Source organism: Platichthys flesus, chromosome 8, assembly GCF_949316205.1.
Source record: "Platichthys flesus chromosome 8, fPlaFle2.1, whole genome shotgun sequence".
In the NCBI taxonomy this organism is placed as follows: Eukaryota; Metazoa; Chordata; class Actinopteri; order Pleuronectiformes; family Pleuronectidae; genus Platichthys; species Platichthys flesus.
In genome coordinates, this window is record NC_084952.1 from 5801188 (window position 1) to 5825600 (window position 24413).

General features: G+C 41.7%; 1 protein-coding gene across 1 annotated transcript; it reads left to right on the forward strand.

Annotated features, from left to right (window-relative positions):
* The first annotated feature begins 1672 nt into the window (after positions 1-1672).
* LOC133959322 (C-terminal binding protein 1) lies at positions 1673-22644 on the forward strand. The gene is made up of 11 exons (XM_062394458.1): positions 1673-1872; positions 12619-12773; positions 14258-14402; positions 15086-15189; positions 15599-15701; positions 16052-16176; positions 16576-16665; positions 17059-17189; positions 17642-17769; positions 18242-18356; positions 19742-22644. The coding sequence occupies exons 1-11, from the start codon at positions 1833-1835 to the stop codon at positions 19935-19937; spliced, it is 1332 nt and encodes a 443-aa protein (XP_062250442.1). The 5' UTR covers positions 1673-1832; the 3' UTR covers positions 19938-22644.
* The last annotated feature ends 1769 nt before the right edge of the window (positions 22645-24413 follow it).

Below are 24413 nucleotides of genomic sequence, written 5' to 3' on the forward strand. Positions count from 1 at the left end.
TTGGACGATAAATATCTACCAAATATGAGACTTTCACAGACATATAAATATATTAAAATATTTATCTTATAGAATAAACAATGGAGAAAAGACCTAGATTTATTTCCTTAAAGCTGGGGTTGGTGATCCTTGAAAACATGAAAAAAGTAGGCGACACTTTGAAAATAAGGGATATTTTTGGCCTCATTTCTGGATGGTTTGGGGGGGGGGGGGGGTGGAGATGCACCCATCTTTATTTAAAGTCAACATACCGTGGTTTTGACGGATGATTGAGTCACGTCTTTCCCGCCGTGTCTCGTCCTAACGGGGGCGTCAATAAATGAAAACTCCTAGAGTGGACGTTTAATACTCATCTTCCTTGGAAAAGTACTTTTGAAGTATACTTCCTCTCTCTCTGTTTAGCAGCAGTTGACAGAGATGATGGGTGAGTGATGGGGCTGTGAGCTGATAACATCCGTCACAGGTTATGAATCATCCTCCCGACAGTGATGAAAACAACAGTTTCCGTGAAACCTCTGCCTCTTTTTGGAATTAAGCATCTCGCCCACTGGCTTTCTGTGACATTTACCAATAGGGAGGAAGTGACGTAACCATTATCGCTGTTAACCGGGTTAGGCCCCGGCAGTTAGAGGGAAGTCGGCGGCTAAAAAAGTATGTTCACCCATTTTGAAAGCTGACAACTTTTTAAAACAAGGCATATCAAGAACTCCACATTCTTCAACTTATCAAACACTTATTTTTTGTTTGAATATCTGCAAAGCAAAACAATGTAGAGTATGTTCGGAATTTCAATTTAAATGGCAGAGGATATTTTCAGATGTGATGCTATTTACAAGTATGCAACACAACTGCATACCTGCATTTTGCCAAAAAACCTAAAAATACAGCAGATTCCAGCTTGATGACATTTCAGTAAAGAAGTTCTGTGAAACTGTGGGTTTTAAAGGTAATTATCACCTGAAATAACTTATTTAACAACACACTTGAATGTCAGGATTGTATTTATATTTTCGAAAAAGTACATTCCTAATAATAAACAAAATTCAAGCCATACAATAAGTGTGGTCTTCATTTTTTTTTAAAGGGTCGCATTTATTACACTGTCAAAACAAAGTCAAAATAAGTTTTATGAACTTTGAAATTGTTTAACAGATATTAGCACAAGTTATTCCTCCCGCGCGACAGGCATTGCATAACTCTTCTTTCTTCTCTTTTTTACCCTCCCTGTCGTCTTTCAGGAAACAAAAGATGAATTTTGGCCGGTATTAGCTCCTCCCCATTCCTGCTCTCTCACACACACTCACTTTCCAACACACACACTCACTCACACACACTCACACACACACACACACACACACACACACACACACACATATGCACAACACAGTCATTCTTTCTCTCTTCAACACTCTCTTCTGCTTCTACTTCCATATATGCAGCCGTGACTGCATTCAGTGTGTGTGTGTGCGTGTAATTTTTTTCTGTGTGTGTGTGTGAAAGTGAGAGAGAGGGAGAGACGGAAAGACAGAGAGGTTGCTGTAATAGAAAGTGAGAAAGGGAAGGGAGGGAGGGGTAAAACAGAAAGAGAGAGAGAGAGAGAGAGAGAGAGAGCGGCGAGCAAAGGGGACGGAAGGGAGGGGAGAGAGCGAGAGAGCGAGAGAGAGAAAAGAGGGGGAGCACATGTGTATGCTTGTCACTAAGGGGCTGGGAGAAGGACTAAGGGAAGCGAGGTAGCTGGGCACAGCCGCCATATGCTGACTGGATTCCTGTTCATGTCTGCTGTGTGAAGACTGTAGGTTTCTGTTGTGTGCTGGCTGGCTGGGGAACACACCATGGGAAGCTCACATCTCCTCAACAAAGGCATGCCTCTAGGTAAACAACCAGCAGTCTGCTTTAATGTGGGGAACTGTGTGTGTGTGTGTGTGTGTGTGTGGCTGTGTGTGTGCGTGTGTGCATGTGTGGGCCAATATTTGTGAACTGAGTGTACATTATTCTGCCTTCTTCCTCCCCTCCCCCTTCTCTCTCTCTTCCTCTCCGTTTTTCTGTCTTCTCCTCCTCCTCCTTCTAATTCTCTCACTCCATTATCTTTTTTATATGTCAGGCTCTCTATCGCCACACTAAAAACGGTTAGCCTTTCTCTGTAGCTCTGTGTGTGTGTGCCTACGTGCTTGTTCGTAAGTGTGTGTGTGTGTTTGTGTGTGTGTGTGTGTGTGTGTGTGTGTGTGTGTGTGTGTGTGTGAAGAGGCGAATCTCTGCTATTGAAGGCTGCTTGAACACCTCCATTTGTGGCGACAGAAATAGATCTGTCTCTCCTTCGAGGGCTAGCAAGGACATGACACATATTTCCATTTCATTCTGTCATTGTGCTTCCTTTATGCCTTCACACCAACACAGACACACACACATACACACAAACACACACAAACATGCATATGCACACATACTCACACATGTATGAGGAACTCAATTGGCAAAAATAAGTATACGCACGCACGCACGCAACAACCGGCGGATTCACACACAGGTGCCAGATGCACCTTACGCTTAGGTCTGGAGAAAGACTGTTCTACAAAATGGGATCAAAGTACAGCTGCTGAGGGATAAGATGGGGGTGATGGGGGGGTGCGGGTGCAGGAGACAGAGGGTGTGAGAATGAATGATCATCCACCCAGAAGCAGAAATGTTACTCCATCCAGTGTCTGTGGTCACCTCGGTCTGAATTTGCGACGCCGTCGCTTCCAGAGGAAACCACAGATTGCAAACGTGATGTCATCAACAAGCTGCGGGCTGTGTCTCTCGATGACATCGGAAGATTAAAGTTGCTGCTCTGAAAACCTCCTCAAACCCCCCAATAACGATCATGAAAAACTCCAAATTATGCCCCCCCCAACTGCCTTCAAGGTCATGTCGGATGACTACCGTGAATTATGTTTCAGGGAGGGCTGCCCTTTATCTCCACCTCCTCTCAATAACTGCTCCACTGATCTGATCGTCTGATCTGGTGAAGACTGTTGAACATTTCAGATCCGCTTCAAAATGGGTTCGTTGTTCCAGGTGATTGATGGATGTGTTGATTCATGATCTGGAAGGCAGGGGTCCTGTGAACAGTGACGGCTGAGTCATGTCTGATCTCGTTATAAAGAGCTAGATCAGTGAGACACACATCAGTCCCTCCTTCATCCCTCGTTAAACCGCGTTGCTTTATTTGATGAGTCTATTTGATTTTACAGAACGATTCTTTAAAAGAATAATGCCATTGTGCTAGATAGCTCCAGGCAGTTTCCCACCAGGAGGTTTAGTCACATGATGATGTCAAAGGATAAAATCAAGGAAACTGCTCCTGTTGTGACATGTCGCCTACTATAGAAAACCACAACCCAACACCCCCGGGGAGAACTACCAGTTTCAAACACACCTGCAGATGGAATAAAGGCAATATAGGTGTTAATGGATCTGCTATTACAAAATAAAAGTTAAACACTACAGATTAATTTTTGAAATGTTAGACGTTCCCGTTTTTTTACGCAATAAAACCTTGGCTAAATCCTGACAGTTGATATTGAGAAGCTTTCACCTTTTCTTTTGATATGTCATTATCACAGATGAGTATTTTTAATTGAGCATTTGATTTAAACAGGGACTCACGAACCTGACCAGTCTAAATGCAGGTATGATTGACAGCACTCATAATTGAAATGAAAGTACTGCTGCAATCATAGGAACAGGAGAGAGAGAGAGAGAAAGAGAGAGAGAGAGAGAGAAAGAGCAGGAATGTGGAATAGATAACATCAACCGAAATTCATCTATTGTTTCAACAGGGAGGGAAACACAGAACAGACAGAAGAGTTGTGTAGTGACAGAGGGTAAACATATTCTTGTATCTGAATTTTTTTTTTAAAGTTCATAAAATAGATAATGACAAACCCCTCAAAAAGTTCAATTTCATTTCAAGATCAAACTTAATTTCTGGTGGGGTTGTTCTTCATAAGATCACTTTTAAAGTTGTTTCTATTAATAATGACATTTTAACCTCATAGTTGGACAGAATTAAATAATTAACTGTACATAAAAAAATCCATCTATAATCTAAAATGAGTTTGAATTTGCTGTATTTGTACCTTGTTTTTACAATGAATACAGGTATATTATATATTAAGTGAGTGAAACTGATATTATCCTCTACCATTTTTATTAATGACTCAAATATGAATCAGATCATAATCTAAACAGCTCCCAGACAGTTTCCCATCAGGAGGTTTTGTCATATTATTATGTCAAACAATAGAAAACCACAAGCCAACATTACCTGGAAGAACTGTTAGTTTTCAAAGTCATGACACACATGCATATTGAATATAGTCTGGTGGCCAATGGCAGCATTGAAAAGACAACTGGTTTAATGGATTAGCTGTTAAATAGTTTTTACTTTTATAAAATTAAAATATACAAAGTATTACAGATCAGTACGGATATATATTTCCAGTTCATAATGACTTTCACATTTAAATTTGAATCATCCTCCTCACAGACGAGCATTTTGAGTGGAGCTTTCGATTCAAGCAGGGACTCATGAGTCTGAATACAAAAAATAGATTCTCATACAGGTATAATTGACAGCACTAGGAAATCTATAAAGCCTTAAGTGCTCAGTGAAGAGACAGTATGTAGTAACAGCCATCGAAAGTCTATTATGTCTAATGCACTTAAGGAAATGCTTGAGCTAAAAAGGGAGGCAGCAGTGAAGGATTTGTCAGCCGCTGCCTGAACACCGGTGCATTTCAAGTGAAGGTCAGCCACTATACAACTCGCCCGTTACATTCAATAACATGCTGTTCATTTCAAAATAAATGCAACGGAGAAGCATGGCAGAATAGACAGGTGGCTAAATACCAATGGGCAGACAGACAAAAAATAACAGGCCTTGAGTGCAGCAGCCCAAAACAACAATTAGCAGACAGGCTGTAATTCAACTTATGAGCCCTTAATGAAAAGCAGCCATTACTCTGAAACGTGCAGCCATGTGAGTCAGGGGAAGACGTGCAGCTGAAACACGTCCCTCAGCCACTGGCAGCCATGAGGCAGGAACTGTTAGTCAGTGAGTGTCATCACACAGAAATGTACAATGATTGTCAACACTAGAAAGCTTGTACTTGCAGTATTCATGTAGTGGGGGTGTTGGGGGGGGGGAATACCCAGTAACTTTGAATTTCACACTGTTTTAAATCAGCATCTTGTCTTTTTATCAAAGATTTGAGAAAGGGCATAAATGAGGCTAAATGAGCAGAACGATCTGCTACTGATGAAGTGTGGTGATCTATGGATAATGACTTGATTCTAAAAATAAATAAAGGATCATCAATGCTAAGTGAGGTGAGCTGGTTACACTTAGATCCAGTCAGATAATGACTGATAGAGCAGCTCTAATCGACAAGGAAGCATGTGAAACTAGATGGCACTCAGTAGAGCTAATGAAACCACATTTATATTTTGTTCACACACTCAAGGGCTGGATATCAGTTTCCTGTATATGCCACATGTTTTTCATCAAGATCCACAAATTATTGTCTGAGAAATCAGCAAATATTGTTTCTTGCAAGCTTAGAGAAATGTATAAAAGCAGATCCTGGACCCGCAGCTCGATTGGTTAGAAATAGACAAACTCAGGACAGGGGCCAAAACAACACACTTCTTTTCAGAGGTAATTAAGCATGTGTTTTGTTGGGGAAGTCCCTGAACCCTCTCAGAGACCCCCTGCTGGTGCTTGGATACAAATTTGTGAACACTTAATCTGAATACAATAAAGGTCTCATGGCCTTAATAATCCATTCATGGGACACATTTAGTCTGCACACTGACCCAAATCCAATTGAAACTTCAAAGTGATTGTTGTTTCTTCTGCATATTAAGTGAATCCACTATAATGGGCTCACAGCCATACAGTAATCCAGTTAACGGCCTGTAGTTACATGCAGTATTTCCTGAAGGGGAACTGTGCAGCCAGCAGGTCGGCTTTTTGGCAGCATGCAAATCAGGATTGTGTTGACACCCTCCTACACTGGATTTGCACAGCGGTGCAGACCCACTGCCTTCATATTAGGAAGTTAAATGTCTTTTATTCTCAGGTTAGAAAAAGCTGAATCATTCATCATAAATTCTGGCGTAAAATATCATGAAGTAAACATATTTTTTGATAGAAAATGTTTGTTTTCCTTCTCCATGGAGCTGGTGTCTCAGTAGCAACAACAAAAAAGCTGACAAACCTGAACTGGCGTGAAGAAACAGTACCTGCAAATTAAGACCTTGTGTGTGTGTGTGTGTGTGTGTGTGTGTGTGTGTGTGTGTGTGTGTGTGTGTGAGAGAGAGAGAGAAAGAGAAAGAGAAGGCCTGCAGGGCGATCATTTCTATGTGTAAGCACTTGTATGTATCATATATCACTGTATATTAGACATGTCAACCTGCATGGATTGGTTTGCTGTGTATGCACCTGTATTTCTGTACAGAGGGGTTGTGTGTGTGTGTGTGTGTGTGTGGGTGTGTGTTTGTGTGTGTGTGTGCATTTGTGTGTGTCCTCCCTCATGGGAACTGACGTGAGGGTAGGGAGAGATAGAAGACCCAAAAAAAATGAAAGACTGCAAAAACGTCACGCTGCCTGAAAACTTTGCACCTGCACATGCAGCCGTTTTTTAAGAACGTAAATACGGCGATGATATAGAGTAAAACCTTTATTAATTTTTTGTATTCTTAGAGGGATGGGACGGGACAGGAGTGAGAAAAGGAAATGGCAAGGGAGATAAAAAAAAACCCTGGGGAAATGACACCGAAATGAGAGATGGAAATCTGAAAATGAGGCAACAAGACATGAAAGGATGGGAAGATCAACAGTGAGGGAGTGAAAGAGCGATATAGGGGCTTTTTAACCACGTCATGTTGCTGCCTGCCACAAGAGCCCACGTTATAAATCAGCCGGGCTGTGGCTCCATGGTGGTTGTTACAGTCGCAGGCGGCCGACTGATCACAGGTGCCGACAGCAGCGCTCCCCTCTCTCCTCCGCAGATCAAAAACACAAACACTGGCAGAAACGTCACCTCGTCAGGGTTCATTTCCAGTTCAGTCGAAAACAACGTTTAACTCAGGAAGTTTGACCTTATTTGAAGAACTGAAAGACCAATGAAAACCCACATGCAGCAGCTGCTGGTTGGGTGGAAATGTTTGGCAGTAACAGAACGATGTAAAGATGTGAGCTGCAATTTGAATCGAAAGAGTTGAGGCTCGCTCTGGTCTCATAAACGTCATCGGTCCATGTGGCTGTGGAAGTGAGAGGTATCTATAATCAGAATCAGAATCAGAAGTATTTTATTGTCAAGTAGGTTTACACCTACAAGGAATTTGCTCTGGTTATTGGTGCATACAATGAACATAGAAACATAAAACGCAATAAATACAACATACATAGGAAAAGCAATACAAAATAGAAAACCAGTGTATATTTACTCACTGTTTACTTCTTATTTACTCACTTTTTTCCAATATTTATACAAAGTATCATTTATTTAGACATAAACATTTCTGAATAAAAATATATGAAAGATAAAAGATATAAAAAGTGAAGTAAAAAGTGAAATGCGAAATGCAAAACAGTAAACAGTGTCCGATTGCAATATGTAATGTAATACAGTATAATATAATATGAGATAATGTGTTAATTCAACACATCCTTGAAATGTGGGGGTGGAATAAAAGTCTGAGTCAGGTGGGGGTCCCGGGCCTTGTTGATGAGGCCAACTGCAGCTGGGAAGAAGCTGGTCCCGGCACAACACAACTTACACAAATAAGATATATGTAGAGCTGCAATTATTATTTGCATGGCTCATTAATGGGCTTACTATTTCCGTGATCAATTATTTGATCTATTAAAAATAAGCTTACAGTCAAATATTACCTCTTCAGTCCAAAACTGAAAGATATTCAGAGTTAAATATAAAAAACAGAGAAGGTAAGAAGTTCTCATAGTATAGAGTTGGAAAATAACAAATGCTTTACATTATGTTTTTTGCTGGATACTTGATTTAAACAACTAAATTCATTAAAAATAGATTTTTGACTAATCGATCTGTTTTTTCAGCACAAAGTTCATGATTCATTAATCAGCTAAATGTTTCTGAATAATCAATAAACATCTAATAGTATAACATGTCTGAAAATAGAGAAAAAAAGCCAAAATAACATCAAGATGAATCGATTATGGAAATAATTGCAGATAACTTTTCAGTCCATTAAGTAATTACTTAAATTAATAATAATTTCAGCTGCAGATTTATTAAGAAGTATTTTTTTTTTTAAATTTTAAATAAACATTCATTCAAGTTCATTCTGGTGTGTTTCTGGTGAACTTGCTGATATGGTCAATCATCTCTGTGGATGGACAATCTGAAAACTTGAGTCAGAATTCCAGCTGTCCCTAAGAGCTGGTCAGTGACAGCTGGACAGGGGCAGGCTGCGGGGCTTTCCCACCGGCTCTCAGGCTGCAGCCCCAGCAGTCAGGAGCACGGAGGCTTTTGGGTCTGATTACACATGTTTCCGGGAATGCAGGTTTCATATCAGGGGTTGTCAGTTTGCGTCTTGGGCCCTCAAGCACAAACTACACATGCAGAGAGGTTAAAATAAAATGGATTTGATTTTTACAGCAAAATCACAGCTCACAAAACTCTAATTCCTTCAGTTTATTATGTTCGGCTCTGTTTTGCAGATCACTATCACTGCACTGCTGCACGGCCTCAAACTGTTGACTCAATACAGAAGTGAATCTGATTCAAAGCATAGTTGCAGAAAATCCCTGAGTAGATGGAAAGAGCAGAGCTGGAGCTCGGGCCCCATTGGCTGGAGAGACGCCTGTTTGCACCGTGAAAGCTCCCAGCAGTCCCCCAACCCCCCGGGCTATGGGGGGTAGAGAGAGGGAGAGAGGGAGGGAGAGAGAGAGACAGAGAGAGAAAGTAGTGGAGTATTGAGTATAATGAGAAATGGAGAGATGGAAGATATTGGATGAGGTTTTAGAGTTTGGGAACCAAGTGAGCAAAAAGTCGAGGCAATTATTCAATATAATGAGAAATTTAATGAGTGTTTAATGTGACGGGAAGAAAATGAGGAAATACATTTAAAAAAAAACAGAGACTGGGAGATAAGGGCCGGGAGATAAGGACCAGTTGGGTTGGTGCGATTCTAGATTTAAAAAAAAGAGAGAGAGACAGAGAGAGCGGTTAAATATTTCCAATGATGAGATTAGGCTTGTGTGTGTTAGTGTGTGTGTTTGTGTTAAGAGACCGAGAGACGGAATACTACAACTCAGCAGTCAGTGGTCCCTCCAAGGTCACGCATGGAGCTGGAATGAGAGCTATTTCCTCCCTCACTCTGACCAAGTGTGAGCAGCAGAAATGTCGGGAATCTCTGTTACTTTCCCCCAAAAATATGCCGCTCGGCCTGCAGGGCAGAGTAGACGGAGCAGATTTCAGTGGTTTTTTCAAGTGTTGTTGAATCAAGCTCACATTGTTCAGGAGCTCGATTCAAAAAACCTACAGGAGATGAGTTTAATGCTACAGAGCAGCATCTACAGGCGGGCGAGCGACCTATGATTACGTCTGAGTTACAATGAGCGCCGTGTTGAAGCCTCACAGAGCTTTTTGTTCTTGTTGAATTCCAATTTCTCAGCTATGCACCATTGATTTTGTATTGATGTCTAAGTGCAATGGTCTCGGGCAAATCCTGTTACAGAAAGCTAATGTTTTACCAGGCCACATAAGGCCCAGTGAGCAGGATTTGAGTTACACCTTTAATGTTGGGGGCGGGCTTCATCAGATCTGGTTTCAGGCTGTGGTCTGAAGACGGAGATAAGGAGACAAGGCAGAAATCCAGTGATGGATTTTGATCAGTTCGGAGCCGTCTTTGCTTCAGGGAAGTTTCTGAGCGCTGCAGAATTGCAATTTATTATTTGTATGGATTTTGGTTGAGCAGGTTCACACATGGGTTGTACTTTTATTGCCACACATTGAGCTTCAAATCAGTAACACGCCCTAAGGAAAGTCTGAATCACTAGGCTGTCACTGTAAAGGCGTAAACATAGATCACATTCCTGACCCTAGCTCTGTGCACTATGGTTTCACAGACCGACTACAGACACTTCCTGTCTGCGCCCTCTACTTGTTTTCTGTCACATCCAAACCCTGCACAATGCAGCACAGTGGAGCATGAAGCAGAAATCCATGTAATCACTGTATGCATTATTTCCCCATGCATGCACAACAGCCCAGTCAACAACCACAGAAAACCCCTGGGAGTCTGTAAGGGGGGGAGGGGGATCCAACGGTTTCAAGACTGAGCAGTATATTGTTTTAGACTTTCTCAATACGCGGATGAGGAAGATCATCCATGCATTTGCCCACAGAGGTTTATTACATGTTTTTCTTCAGGTCGTCTGAATCATTTTATTGTCATCACCCTCTGGTCACTGAGCTGTTCCACTGCAGCAGTTACTGGTATCTGGTTAAAGGCAGTAACACATATTTCCAGCACAGAAACATTGATTTTTTTAAAGCTGACAAGTTGTTCAAACATGAATGCTAAAGATGTCACTCTGAATAAAGAATACAAATAAAACAATCAAGTGATTGCTAAAGAAGCCAAAGCAGCTTGCATTAGTAATGCAATCACAAGATCCTGGCTTTAAGAAATCAAGAAAAAAAAAACTCTTTTGTATTCGCATCATTCTAAAACCTAAAAACAATGTGACAAGGCCTCTTTAATCAAGACAGACAGTGAAGTACAAGAAAATCAGAAAATAAAAAAGCTTCATTAGAAAAACACACCTGCAAAGCAATGAAAATCACAGTAATGACATTGACGATATACGAGTGTGATTCCAGATTTGATTTGATTTGTTTATGGGCTGTTTATCACAGCTCTAAGGGAAGAGTATCCCTGCCCACAGTTCCCAGGCTAATTTGCAGGATGGAAGCTGCCAAACATCTGTCAAGATCTCAGGGATCCTTGGAATTCAAAATACAAAGAGAGACTCACTGTCGGATGCTGATTTCGAAATGACTGGTCTAACGATCTGGCAACTTTCTCATGAGTTTATCCACTAAGGTAGAACACAGGCTCAGTTTGGACGTCTGACTTCCAAGAGAAAAAAGTTTTCTGGGGAATATTTTGAGAAAAATGACAGAGGCAGCTGCTTATTTGAGACGGCAGTCGGCACATCTCAGATGGGAAACAGTCACGAGTGAGTGATGAGCAGAGACAGCATCAGCAGAAACAGGCATAACTGCTCTTCTTCTTCTTCTTCTTCTTCTTCTTCTTCTTCTTCTTCTTCTTCTTCTTCTTCTTCTTCTTCTTCTTCTTCTTCTTCTTCTTCTTCTTCTTCTTCTTCTTCTTCTTCTTCTTCTTCTTCTTCTTCTTCTTCTTCTTCTTCTGCAGTAGTGTTTCAGAGCGCTGTCAATTCTTTACATGTCAAAGAGGCACAATCATAAAAACACTGTCTTTGTCCTCTGAATCTACAGCTGATGTCCTAGCTGTCAGACGTCCCGGTTGTCAGTCAGTGTTCTACAGTGACAGTTACATGAAAGAAGAGAAAACAAATCGATCCAGGAAGTTTTGAGTGGGAGGTTATGGTGAAGGGAAACTAAAAACTGCCCTTGCACTGTCACTTTCAATCAATGTCGTGGTTAAAGCTACATTTAGGTTCACTATTAGTAGGGTTTTCTTGTGTATTTGCTTATTTAATGCTGCTATTTCTCCTGTACAGTTTGGCATCAGTCTCAGGCTTCAAAGTCAAAGAGATGATTTAATAATACATCTTGTGGAAAGGTGGGGTTTAGGATTTATACCGTAGCCAGCCACCAGGGGGCGATCCATTCATTTTGGCTTCACTTTTGGGGAGCAGACAGTTCATCAATCATTATTTAAACTCTAAACTACCGCACTTATTATTTGCACGGACATTTTTAAGGTTTGAGTTATGATCACGTTTTTGTTGCTTTTTTTTTTTTTTATTGACACCAAACTGTGACTGGATAATGGAGTAACTGAGACATGAACTAAAGAGCTTCACGTCTGCTGACTCAGTGGTTTTCTTGCCAAGTCAGCAAGAAAACATCTGTTCCATTTCCATCTGTTCCATTGAGTTGTTCCCTGTTCGTGGTCCACAGGGACGAGCCTTCACATTCACCATGAATATATGACAACTTCATTAAAATAATGCAAATAGGGTGAAATGCTAAACTCGTGATTTTTGATTCTTAAGGGATATTCTGAATCTGGCGGCGTTTTGATTTTCAAAGGGCAAGTCTTGCTTTTTTCTACAAACCTACAGTAACTGCAGCATTTTCCCAATTACCGCCTGTTTCACAGAGTCAGCAAACTTCATCTAAAAGTCAGACATGATTAACCTGAAAACATAAAAAGGCCACATACCTTCAGCTTTAGATCTCGTTCCGCACAGAACAGTTTAAGACAAAGAGAGGATTCAAAAGCGAACGAATGCCAGTCAGTCTAGTATTTCTTCATTTATCGTTTGTCATTATTATTCTGCCCATCCGACATTCTTCCTATTTTCTTTTGTGTGTGTAGGTATCAGGCCTCCCATCATGAACGGGCCCATGCACCCGCGCCCCCTGGTGGCCCTGCTGGACGGGCGTGACTGCACTGTGGAGATGCCCATCCTGAAAGACGTAGCAACTGTGGCCTTCTGCGACGCTCAGTCCACACAGGAGATTCACGAGAAGGTAACACACTCAACTAAATAACGCACACAAAGTTGTTACCTGAAAATCTGGATCTTATGGATTTGAAGTGAGGTTAGGTAGAGGGTATGAGCTTTTTTCAGCCGCTGTGAAACGAATACAAACCCGCAACTCACACCAAGCTGAGAAACGCAATGTTGTATTGGCTAAAAGGGTTGATTTCATTTAAAGGGAATGTTGGCAATTCTAGTTACACATTGTTCACACGATGTCAAAAAACACCTACAGTCTACAAAATAGCTAGCTAAATTAAAAGGTGTGGCTGATACACCGATTTATTTTACCTAGTTTTCATTTTAAACCTTCTTATCTTAGACAATTTAAGAAGTCAGAAATACCACAAGGTTTTCCCGGTCTAACGACATGACATGAATGCACCATTAGCACTTTACAAAAGGACGACCTGAAGTGAAAAGGATCTTGAGAAACAAAGAGAAACGATCTGTCAAAGGAAGACGATAAAATAAGTGAGGAAGAGTAAAGACGAGTACAGAGAGCAGACTTGAAATGTGGGTCAGGCTGGGATCGTGCCACAGCCACTATGGATCGTAAATAGGTTTGTATGTCTGGCAGGGTTACGTCTCGTTCTGGGCGCCTGCCAGGCACACTCGCTCTGTGGCCACAGCGTGGGAGAAACAGATGGCTCTCCCTCGCTCCCCCTCTCTCTCTCCCTGGCTCTCTAGTAAGCAGCCACCTCATTGTGTAATTAAAGGGGGATTCTTTATTGTAATCGAACCGCATGTCATTTCCACCCACTCTCACACACATGAAGGGGAAAGCTGGCACCGTTAAAAACAAGATTGAAAGATTAAGTGAGAATCAATTTAAAGGCTGAACCGGTTTTCACAGAGTCATATATATTCCCTATTTTATACGATAATCAATGTAACTTCTCTGTGAGTTATATTATTTCATTATCAATAAAGAGGAGCAGCGTCATCTTGGTGAGAAGCCATAGAGAATGAGACTGCTGCTTATGTTAGTCAATTTCGCTTTATGTTGGGACACCATAACTCGTTTCCTGTGGTTATAGACGCTTAGTTTCCATGCTTATATTCAGGAAATGCTGTTATTCCGTGCAGGCGGGAATATTAAACCACAGGATATGAGGATGATATAAACGGCACTTTTAGAAAAAGCCTTCATGGAAACTCAGTGACAGTGAACCTAGACAAGTGGGGCTGTTTTCTGCAGAGCCCAATTGACTTGTGCTCACACCTACTCACACACTAACCAATAATTTGTCCCTACTGCATGTAGAGTACATGTTCACATGAATTACCACCTTATTGTTTCCTCCATACAGTAATGTACATGTTCAGAGTACCATCCTATTAGGGGGGTAAAGGAAAGGTTTACAGGTTTTGATATTTCACATAAATACATGGAAACATATTTCCATCTCTCGATCACGTGACTGACTGTGTGTGTGTGTGTGTGTGTGTGTGTGTGTGTGTTGTGTTCAGGTGCTGAATGAAGCTGTAGGAGCTCTGATGTACCACACCATCACTCTGATGAGAGAAGACCTGGAGAAGTTCAAAGGTCTGCGTATTATCGTCCGCATCGGGAGCGGCTACGACAACATCGACATCAAATCTGCCGGAGAGCTGGGTGAGAACACAACAACACACACACACACACACACACACACTCACGGAATCAGAGATGGTGTGTACTTGTACTGTAATACAATGCTCAACTAACTTCTTACACTTTTAAAGCAACATTTGTGAAGTACTCTAGAGAACGTGACCGATATTGCTAATATTAAGCTGAAATAAGTTATTCTCCTTGTTTTAAATGTATTTAACAAAAGTTGTTGCTCAGTCATCTGTGCTTGAACTCACTTTTATGAAACAGACTTTCTTTAATTGGAGTTATGTCTTATTTCACCACTTCTATGCTCCCATTTGTTTTATTGTTGATAAAAAGTGTTCTATAGATACAGTTAGAACTTTAATTCTCCCCAAAAATGTCGATTCCTGGCTTCCAGTGAGTGTTGAGCATGTTTACAAGTTCAAGTAGATTAAAGGTGAACGCAGTTAAAAACATTTTTTTTTTAAACTCATCTCTCCCCTGCAACAGCCAGAGCTTTACTTACATCTCCTATCTTCCCCCAACAAGAGGCTGTGACATGTGAAAGTTCCCAGTGGTGTTCGTCGAAAAAAAACTGCTGACATCCTGTCTTCCTCCTGCACTGCTCCACCAAAATAGCTTTTCGCCAGCCTTCATCTCTTTCCTTAAATGACCCCAAAAAGCTATTACTGATCCTTATCTGCTCTCCGGTTGAACAGGCATCGCTGTATGTAACATGCCGGCAGCCTCGGTGGAGGAGACGGCCGACTCCACGCTGTGCCACATCCTCACATTGTACCGACGCACCACCTGGCTGCATCAGGTGTGTGCGCCTAGTGTGGCTGATAAAGACGGGGGAAATGACATGAACTGGATTTGAATTAACTCATTTTCAATGTACTGAAGTGTTAGAGGTGCACGTTTGGTCTCGACAGTCACTAAAAAAGTCTCTACCGAAAAATAAGCAAAATGGAAACATTTCGTTTCCTTTAGAATGTGACTTTATTTGAAAGACGTTGATGTAAGATGTAGAAGGTACAGTAAAAATGAATACGTTTTTAAATCCTTATTTAGTCATATTTAAATCGTAACATCTAAAAGGACTGTAGGCTCTTGTTATTAAGTGCGGAGTCTTGACATCTTTAAGAAATGAACTGGGATTATGAGAAAAGTGGTTGTTTTAGTCTCCCGTGTCCGTTTTGCATGTGATAATGGAGTGATATGTACGCCAGGCTCTGCGGGAGGGCACGCGGGTTCAGAGCGTGGAGCAGATCCGAGAGGTGGCCTCAGGTGCAGCGAGGATCAGAGGAGAGACGCTGGGACTCATAGGACTCGGTGAGTAACGCTCCATCAGTGAAAATCTAAAAATGCTTATTTTGCCCGATATGCATCCCTCAGTTCGGTTGGATAATCAGACTGTCGGTCAGGATCCTGCTCATCGAACCGTTTTCATCCTCAGCTCAGCTAAACTGGCTTCCCGAGGAGTTACTACTACAGATATAAGAGGATTAAACCAGAAGTAGACTTTAATTCTCTTCCCTGTGCAGTCAGAGTATGTTCCAAAATAATGAGGAGACGTGTGTAGCCAGAGCATTGTGTTATTTTTACAGGGCGATAATTAATGTGTGTAGAAATCTGTCTAAATGAACCTGTGTGTATAATAGTGTGTATTTGTGTGTTTCTAGGTCGAGTGGGCCAGGCTGTAGCGCTGCGGGCGAAGGCTTTTGGCTTCAATGTGATTTTCTATGACCCTTATCTGGCCGACGGAGTAGAAAGATCCCTGGGACTACAAAGGGTCACCACACTACAGGTAGCACACACACACACACACACACACACACACACACACACACACACAGAGGCCAGTTTGTTACTGCGAAATGTGAATTATATAAAATGATCAAATGTTCATGCTCACACACACACAAGGGCTCCATACCTGCACATGAGACATATTCTGCTCATATTCAGGTTCCTAATTTCAGTTTGTGTTGTGATTTGAAAAGGTTCACATGCTTTCACGGTCAGAAAACACATCCCTTTCCTCAGATTGTCCATTTCTGCATTTCTCTTATCAGCAACTGTTTGAAACACTTTGATTTAGCTCCTGACGCTATAAGATCCGCCTCCTGTTAAAACTTTATAACAAACTAGAGGAAAGAAAAAACTGATAGAGCATCTAAGTCTTTCCGTCTGTCTCCCTCCTCAGGACCTGCTCTTCCACTCTGACTGTGTGTCTCTGCACTGCAGCCTGAACGAACACAACCACCACCTGATCAACGACTTCACCATCAAACAGGTAGCTACACACAAACACACACATTCATGTACGAACAACTACACAGACACACTCAAATTATTTATTTATTCTAACATCAACTGCGACAAGCCAAGGCCATTCATTAAAGGAGTTGATACCCAGAGAAGCTCACTACCCACATACAGATGACTAAGCTTCTTCACTACGTGCCCTGCCTGCGATGAATAATACACTCTGGAAACCTTCATCCCAAAGGATTAATTCTCTGACCTTGCTGGAGGAAATGAGATGGAATGGATGTAGATCAACACAGAGACCAGAGCACATATTTTCCAGGGACTAAGCTTTAAGTTTGGTTTCTCCCGGTGTGTATAATCACCTGTGTTGTGTTCTTGTTAGATAGAAGTAAATCACTGTGTCTGTGTGTTACAGATGCGTCAGGGGGCGTTCCTGGTAAACACAGCCAGGGGGGGTCTGGTGGATGAGAAGGCCCTGGCTCAGGCTCTGAAGGAGGGGAGGATACGTGGAGCGGCTCTGGATGTTCACGAGACAGAGCCTTTCAGGTAATAAACTCTCAGATTGATGATGTGATAAAGGCAGCCGGTGTTTTCTCCACCAGAGAAGGATAAAGGACGGTTAAATACCTGTGTTAGACAATGTATGGTAGTTTTTAAGATTTAGAGGATAACAAAAACTACTTTATAAGTGAATAAAAAGAATGTTCAGATAATACATCAGGCTCATCTGTTGTTGGTTGTTATATAGATATTCTAATTTTGACACAAAAACATTCACCAACTGTAGAATTAACTGATTAATTAATAAAAACCTCAATTACACAAAATCAAATCAAGCAAAAATACCAACTTCTGAGACTTGATCATGATTTTGGACAAAATACTTTGGATGACATTTTATAGACTTTAAGGATTAAAAAAATATCATTCACTGATAAATGAAATGACTTGTTGCAGCTGTAACTCAGTTCAATGTTGTTGTTGTTGTTGTTTGTCAGTTTCAGTCAGGGTCCACTGAAGGACGCCCCCAATCTGATCTGCACTCCACACGCTGCCTGGTACAGTGAACAGGCATCATTGGAAATGAGAGAGGAGGCAGCCAGGGAGATCCGAAGGGCTATCACAGGTAACAGACCCACACACACACACACACACGCAGTGATGGAAAACAACCCTGATGGAAAAATGTAAACACAAGTCTCAAAAGAGATATGTTGTAGGTGTCCTGCAGCAGTCGAGCGAGAAGCCATCCGTTTTGTTCTTTTAGCAGAGAGCGAGATTAAAGGCCGGTCACAGTCTGCCTCCTCCTTCCTCCTTCCCTCAGAACATCCCTCTCTCTATCCGCTTTGCCTTCTTTCTTTGTTCTTTCTCTTTTTCCATCCTCTGCTTTATGGTTTCCCTTATGCCTCCGTCTGTCCACCAATGGCCAGTTTAATCATGCCCACATTCTCTGCCTCTGTAGAAAGTGGGTTAGTGAGGCAAAAAAAAAAAAGCACCTAACACCTGTTCTGAAATGTAGCGCAGTGACATTAACTAGTTCCCCTGTGTGTAGATAACTCTAAACTTCTCATTTTTGTTTCACTTTTCTGTTTTGTTAGGTCGTATTCCAGACAGTCTGAAGAACTGCGTGAATAAGGAGTTCCTCTCCCAGAACAACCACTGGACAGGAGTGGACCCAGCCACCGTCCACCCCGAGCTGAACGGGGCTTATAGGTAACTACAGGGGGAGGTGCGGGCAAGGTAGGCAATAGCCTGGGGCCCCCTGTGAGCAGCTGATTAGTCGACAGCAACGACAAACTTTGTGAGAACTCCCTCAAATTCTATAATCGGCTGCGTACAGGAGACTGAAATGACGCCATGTTCAGAAACCCCCCCAACAAGGCCCCTTGACACCAGCTCTTTGACAAAAGATTTGTAAGGTCCGAGGTTTGGTCAAAGACTCAAAAAGTGTACATGTTTGTGTATTGTGTGGCTGGAATGTTGATGGGGGTTTACAATTAAAACCTCCTGACTTTACTGGGAGCACTTTGATTCTAATTTTGCTAATAAAACAATTGTTTGAAGATTGGAATGGTGTGGGTTGTATCGGGGGGGGGGGGGAATCCTCCCGGGTAACTGCACACAATAAGAAACCAGGAATTGTCAGTACAATCCTGGATGACTCACAATAATGTTACTACTCATTCTCCTCGTACCTGATTGACCTCAGTAGCAAATAAATACCAACATCAAGGCTCAGCTTGCATCCCACCCTTTAGCTGTCCTTTCATCTGACAGCCAGTCACTTGGGAAAGTTACTGCTGACCTGCAGCACCAGTCTGAGGGCGGCTCAAGGCATTTTTTACAGTTCAATATTGCTGCTATGACACCTGGTCCATCACTGATCTTATACTGTTGCGGTCAGACGTCAGTATAAACTCACTGGAATATGTTAAAACACCAGAACTGTTTTAACATTTCAGGAGGAGAAACTTCAAATCCTTTCTTCTCCACGAATTATGCAAAAACCTTCAGGATCCTGTGTTAATGTCAGGGCAGGGCGATAAAGAGAAACTGTGATACAGGCCATTATTTCTCTAAAGGTCAACTTACCCAAATTACAAAAGAATATATCTTCTCACTTTCCCCTCGAGATATCTTCCCGTTTATACTATTTATAGATTTGTATCTTCCCTCAGAATTGTCAGCTCAATACAATAGAGCTGAATATAATTTAGTTTTTGGTTTTCACCAGCACTGAAACATGACATTTAAAAATGAAAGAATCAACATTTCTTAGACATTTTCTATCCAGTGTGGAGACGGTCCCTGTGAAAACTGTAACCAGGGTAATGAGGACACCGTTTCTGGGGGGAAAAAGGATAGTGTTGAACATTTTACATGTCAGCATCACAGATTAAATATTCACGGCTATAACCACTATGAATTATTTCAGTGTGATTGGCTTTGCTTACATTAACGTGAACCCAATGTGATCCAGCAGACTGTCAGTGAAGGGTGGCGTTTCAGAAAAGGTCACAGATTTGTAACTCTTCCAGTTCCAGTTGAACTTTCATGACTCAGTTGTGTATCTCTCTCTCACACACACACACCTCCAGGTATCCCCCCGGGGTGGTCAGTTTGCCAGCGGGGGGGCTCCCGCCTCCAGTTGAAGGCATTGTGCCCAGCGCCATGCCCATCACACACACCCTCCCGCCCGCTGTCACACATCCTCCCCATGCTCCATCTCCTGGACTAAACACAGTAAAGCCACCAGAGAGCGACAGAGAGCAGCATCCGAATGACCACCTGTAGCCACACATACACAAACAACACTCGCGCAAACACACACACACACACACACACACACACACACACACACACACACACAGACACACACACACACACACACACACACACACACACAAACACACACACACACACACACACACACACGCTTGCCCGCGCTGTCTGGCAGCTGGAGGAGAGGTTATCAGACCGGTTCAGATCGACAGGATGAGGTCCCCAAAAACAATCGAATCCCAACTCTCAGCAAGCCTGTTCACACTCCAGAGAGGAAGAAGAGGAGGATGAGAGAAAGAGGATCAGGAGTGGATCACTTTCAAATGTTCTAATTTAAGAACGAGACAGTTTACCTCTGCCCCACACAAGTCCTAAAAAAAAAGACTGTGAAACTCATTGATCACAAGAGCACATTGATCTTTCGAATAGTTTCCTCTGCCAGAAGTAAATCAAAAAACTAAAAAAACGACAACGGTCTCTTGGTTTGGAAAGAAAAAAAATACTAAATCAAATTCTGCTGTATTAGACTGTAGTGTGTCCAGAGTTAGAGGAGCATCTTTCATGTCTTTTTCTGTCTTTTCCTTAGTTTGATGTACAAGCGAAAGTAGTAGGTTATGAAATTAATGTAACCTGTGTGTGTTTTGAGACTCGAGGCGAGAAGATACTGATATTTGTATTCCAGTCTTACACAGAAACAAGAGTTGTGTGACTTCTATGTAGCCAAACTGGTTTGAGAATACAACATCTGTGTGTTTGTTTTATTTTCAATGTGTCCCCAAATTAACAAGCCCCCCCCCCCCCCCAAAAAAAAAGAGGCAGCTTTTTCCACACCATCTCAGGAAACTAAGTTTCCGCGGTTGGTATGTTGATACATTTTTGTTTTAAAAATCCAATTTTATGCCACTTAGTGCTTTTGTTTTTCTACCTGCTTGCCTTTTCATGTCCCGCCATTAGAGTAAGACCTTAAATAAGAGCTAAAGTCGATCTGATGTTTGCTTTTCTTTGTTTTTGTTTAAAGGGGGCATGTGATTTTGCTCTCGGACTTGTGTTAATGTTTGACCCAAGTTGAGGGGGTTGTGGGAAGAAAGGCTGCAGGACGGTGGCAAAACGGTATGCTTGGCTAGGGCGACTTCATCTGCAGCATAATCGAGTGGTTTGTGTGAATTACTGTTTGATAAAGACAGGTCGTCCATGAGGTGATTTTCATAACATGTACTTATCTTCGTCTTCTTCATGTGCAATGATCCAGTACTTCCACCACCAGTCCCAGTAATTGTCCAGCTCCTGGAGCGTGAACAGTCGAGCACACCAAGGTTTACAAAAGATGCACAACACCGATGATTAAGTGTGTTGCTTCTTGCTGCTAGATAAATATTTTAGAGAGGTTTCCCTTTTAACTTTGTCTGACAAAAACATTTTTATTGCTTCCCATTTCGAAGTGAAATCCACTTTGCAGAGGTCACACTCCATTCGAGACAGTTGAGGAACAGTTGGGGGGGGGGGGGGGGGGGGAGTTTGGTTAAACCAAATTTGTTTCTGTCTCTGTTGCCACGTTCAGCTTTTACAGATAAAAAAAATAAATAAGAAACTGCTTCATGGCTTGTCATTTTAAACTGCTTTCTAAAAGATGAACCTGCTTGTGCAAACAAAACAACACAAAAAGTATGTTTTTTTATAGAAATGTGAGAGACATCATATATGCACAGTGAAGTTCAGATGTTTAATGGTAGCATGTCAGAATGTATGGATTGCTCCAGTATAAAATCCCTTTAACATTTCACGATGGCTCCTTCCCGAGGTATACCGTTTAGCCACCCTCTGTGGCCTCTGTGTCTATGTGTACATATGGTGTTCTGCCTGCCTGTGTCAATGTGACTTGGTTGTATCTGTGTCTTAAAAAAACAGCAGCACTGGGAGAAGGGGGGTGGCATCACGACAAATACTGCCATCTAAACACACAACGTAGAAATACGTACGGTAGCAAACTGAGCCAGTAACACAAGTTCTTACTGGTTCAATTCCCACAATGTATAGAAAATATCTCAAAACCCTTTCGCTATGAGGAATATTTATTACCGACTCCAGTTTGTTGAAGTTAGCAGGCCAGCAGAGCGATTGGTGCTTTCTCGAACCCCTTCTACCAGCGGCTGAGTGGTACAACAGTTCACTGTTGCCTACCTGCTCGTCTTCATGGTGAGGTAAGCGTGGCGATCAGGGATGGAACTTTCACTCGCCATCTGTGAGGGTTTTGTAGCCCGGGCTAGTGTCTAGTTCATAGGGTACTGAGCTGACTCAGGATTTAAAACTCCCAAATCCTGAGGGGAATGCTGAAATATTATGAACTTGACTCTTAATCCAACCAGATGCCTGGTCATTACATTGTGGAGAAACTTCGTGGTTACTTCCGAATATAAACTCTAATCATTCCTTGTTCAAACCGATGGGTGCCACAATTGGGAAAACATGCAGACTAGCTTCTAATGCATTGAGGTGCTCCTTGAAATTCCATCCCTGATAGTAACGTGCAGTCCACTGTTGCCTACCTTGGTCCCTTTTATGGTAAAGTAGTAGGCGTAGCAATATACAGTATACATATTCTATATTCTTCAGTAAATATCATTATTTTTGGTCAAAACTGACAACCTGACAAAGATATGTTTGTGACTGTATGCATTTGTATGAATTATTTTAAAAGCAAATAAACTGTGGAAAGGTGAAATGTGTCTTTTTAATCTTGGTCTGTTTTAAATGATGTAGAAAAAGATTGATTAACAGTTTATTTAATTAAGTCTAATTTACAGCTTGTAAAGTGTGAGAGATGTTTGACTCTCTAAACTCATCAATTATAGAATGAACTAAGAAACTTTGTCTTGCTCAGTTGTTATTATACTGACAGGAAGTGACACCCTCCAACACACAGACACTGGTGTCAACTCATATCACCAAAAAACATCTTTGTTGGTGTCTTCTACGCGTGTCACTGGTTTTGCACCGGTAGATCGACTTCTCCTGTATTTCTACTGACATTCTACTTGGAGAACAGACGCAGAAGCTGTGGAGCGTCTCACTCTGACATTTGCCTTCACACATAAACGTCCTCTGGTGAAAATAGGGTTCGGTGCATGTCTGAAAGCAGCTATAATGTTTCATATAGGGCTCTTCCACCTTGCCAGGAAAAAATACCTATGACGCTTGTCCTGGTGGGCTGGAACCAAACCCATCAACTTTTATAGGTACCACAATTTTTTAATGTAGAAATAAATGAAACAAAGCATAATGCTTCAGCTAGGATATAATGCTTATGGGATTTTGCTCCAGTGTCGATCAATTACAAGTGACTGAATATTATCAGATTTCTGTGAAAACAGGATAAAAAATAGAGCTGAAGAAATAAGTTCTAGTCTTGATTCACACAATGGGGCTGATGCTGACATGTGTTAACAAATGGTGGGATTCTCAATAATACAATTTATAATAAAAATGGTTTACTACAAAAAATGTTTGTGGACCTCGCTAAGCAGTTACAAGTTGTGTCCAGCAGATGTCCCCAGGACAGCTGCAGCTCTCCTGCTGTGGACAGACAAGCTTTAACATCTGAATCTGAATCTGCATTAACTCTGCTGCTCGCATCTGTTTTCCACTTCAACGTATTCATGCAATAATCTTAAATTCATCTTTCGGTGCTCCTCCAGACGTAAACAGTGCAGATGTGTCACAGTGGAACAGCGGCTGTCAACACTTCTTGTGGCAGTGATGCAGACACTGTCCAGCACACAGGGGGTCACTGACTGGTCAAATCGTAAATCTAGTGTCATCGAATCAGACCTCATCCAATAAATACAAAATACATTGTATAAAATACTAGTAATCAAGGTATACAATATAAGGTAATAACTGCCCTTGCTTGTGAGGGGTGTGGAGCTGGATATAAAACACAGTGGTTTAAAGGTGAATCTGCTAGAATCCAAAACACTAAAATCTAGCCTGAATTGGACTGAACAAACGAGCAGTTACATAACTGTGCTTCGTATTGAATTCCATGCGTGGAAATCGATGTGGTCTGATTCTAGTTAGAACAGTAAAAGTTGAGTATAAACAGAAAAAATGATTTATGCAGCTTGTACACCGGAGTTTCCAGAGGCCTGGTCTCACACTTTCATGGTTCTTGTCACAGCACTCCTGCAGATCTCTGACATCAGATGCTCTGTGGAGGACAGATGTCCCAGATCTGAGCCGAGGGTTCCATCGGGACATAGTGTTACCATATGACTTCAGAAACCCTGACAAATTCATAACAGTTTTATACCCAGAGCGTATTTAACACCTGGACAGCGTTGCTCTGTGAAAACAACTGCAGACCATACGTTTACTCTTGTTATGTTGATATGTTTGCTCCAGTGCTGTCCAGCACACTGCACTCAAGATGTTATTTCCGGAGTTTGCCTTTCCACATATGATTCAGGCGAAGGGTGGAACAGCATGCAGACG

Bases quoted from the DNA above. Each gene is read 5' to 3' on its own strand.
- LOC133959322 (XM_062394458.1), top strand. From the start codon at position 1,833: ATGGGAAGCTCACATCTCCTCAACAAAGGCATGCCTCTAG. The intron at 17,190-17,641 runs GTAATAAACTCT...GTTGTTTGTCAG, and splicing joins CACGAGACAGAGCCTTTCAG to TTTCAGTCAGGGTCCACTGA. The intron at 18,357-19,741 runs GTAACTACAGGG...ACACACCTCCAG, and splicing joins GAGCTGAACGGGGCTTATAG to GTATCCCCCCGGGGTGGTCA.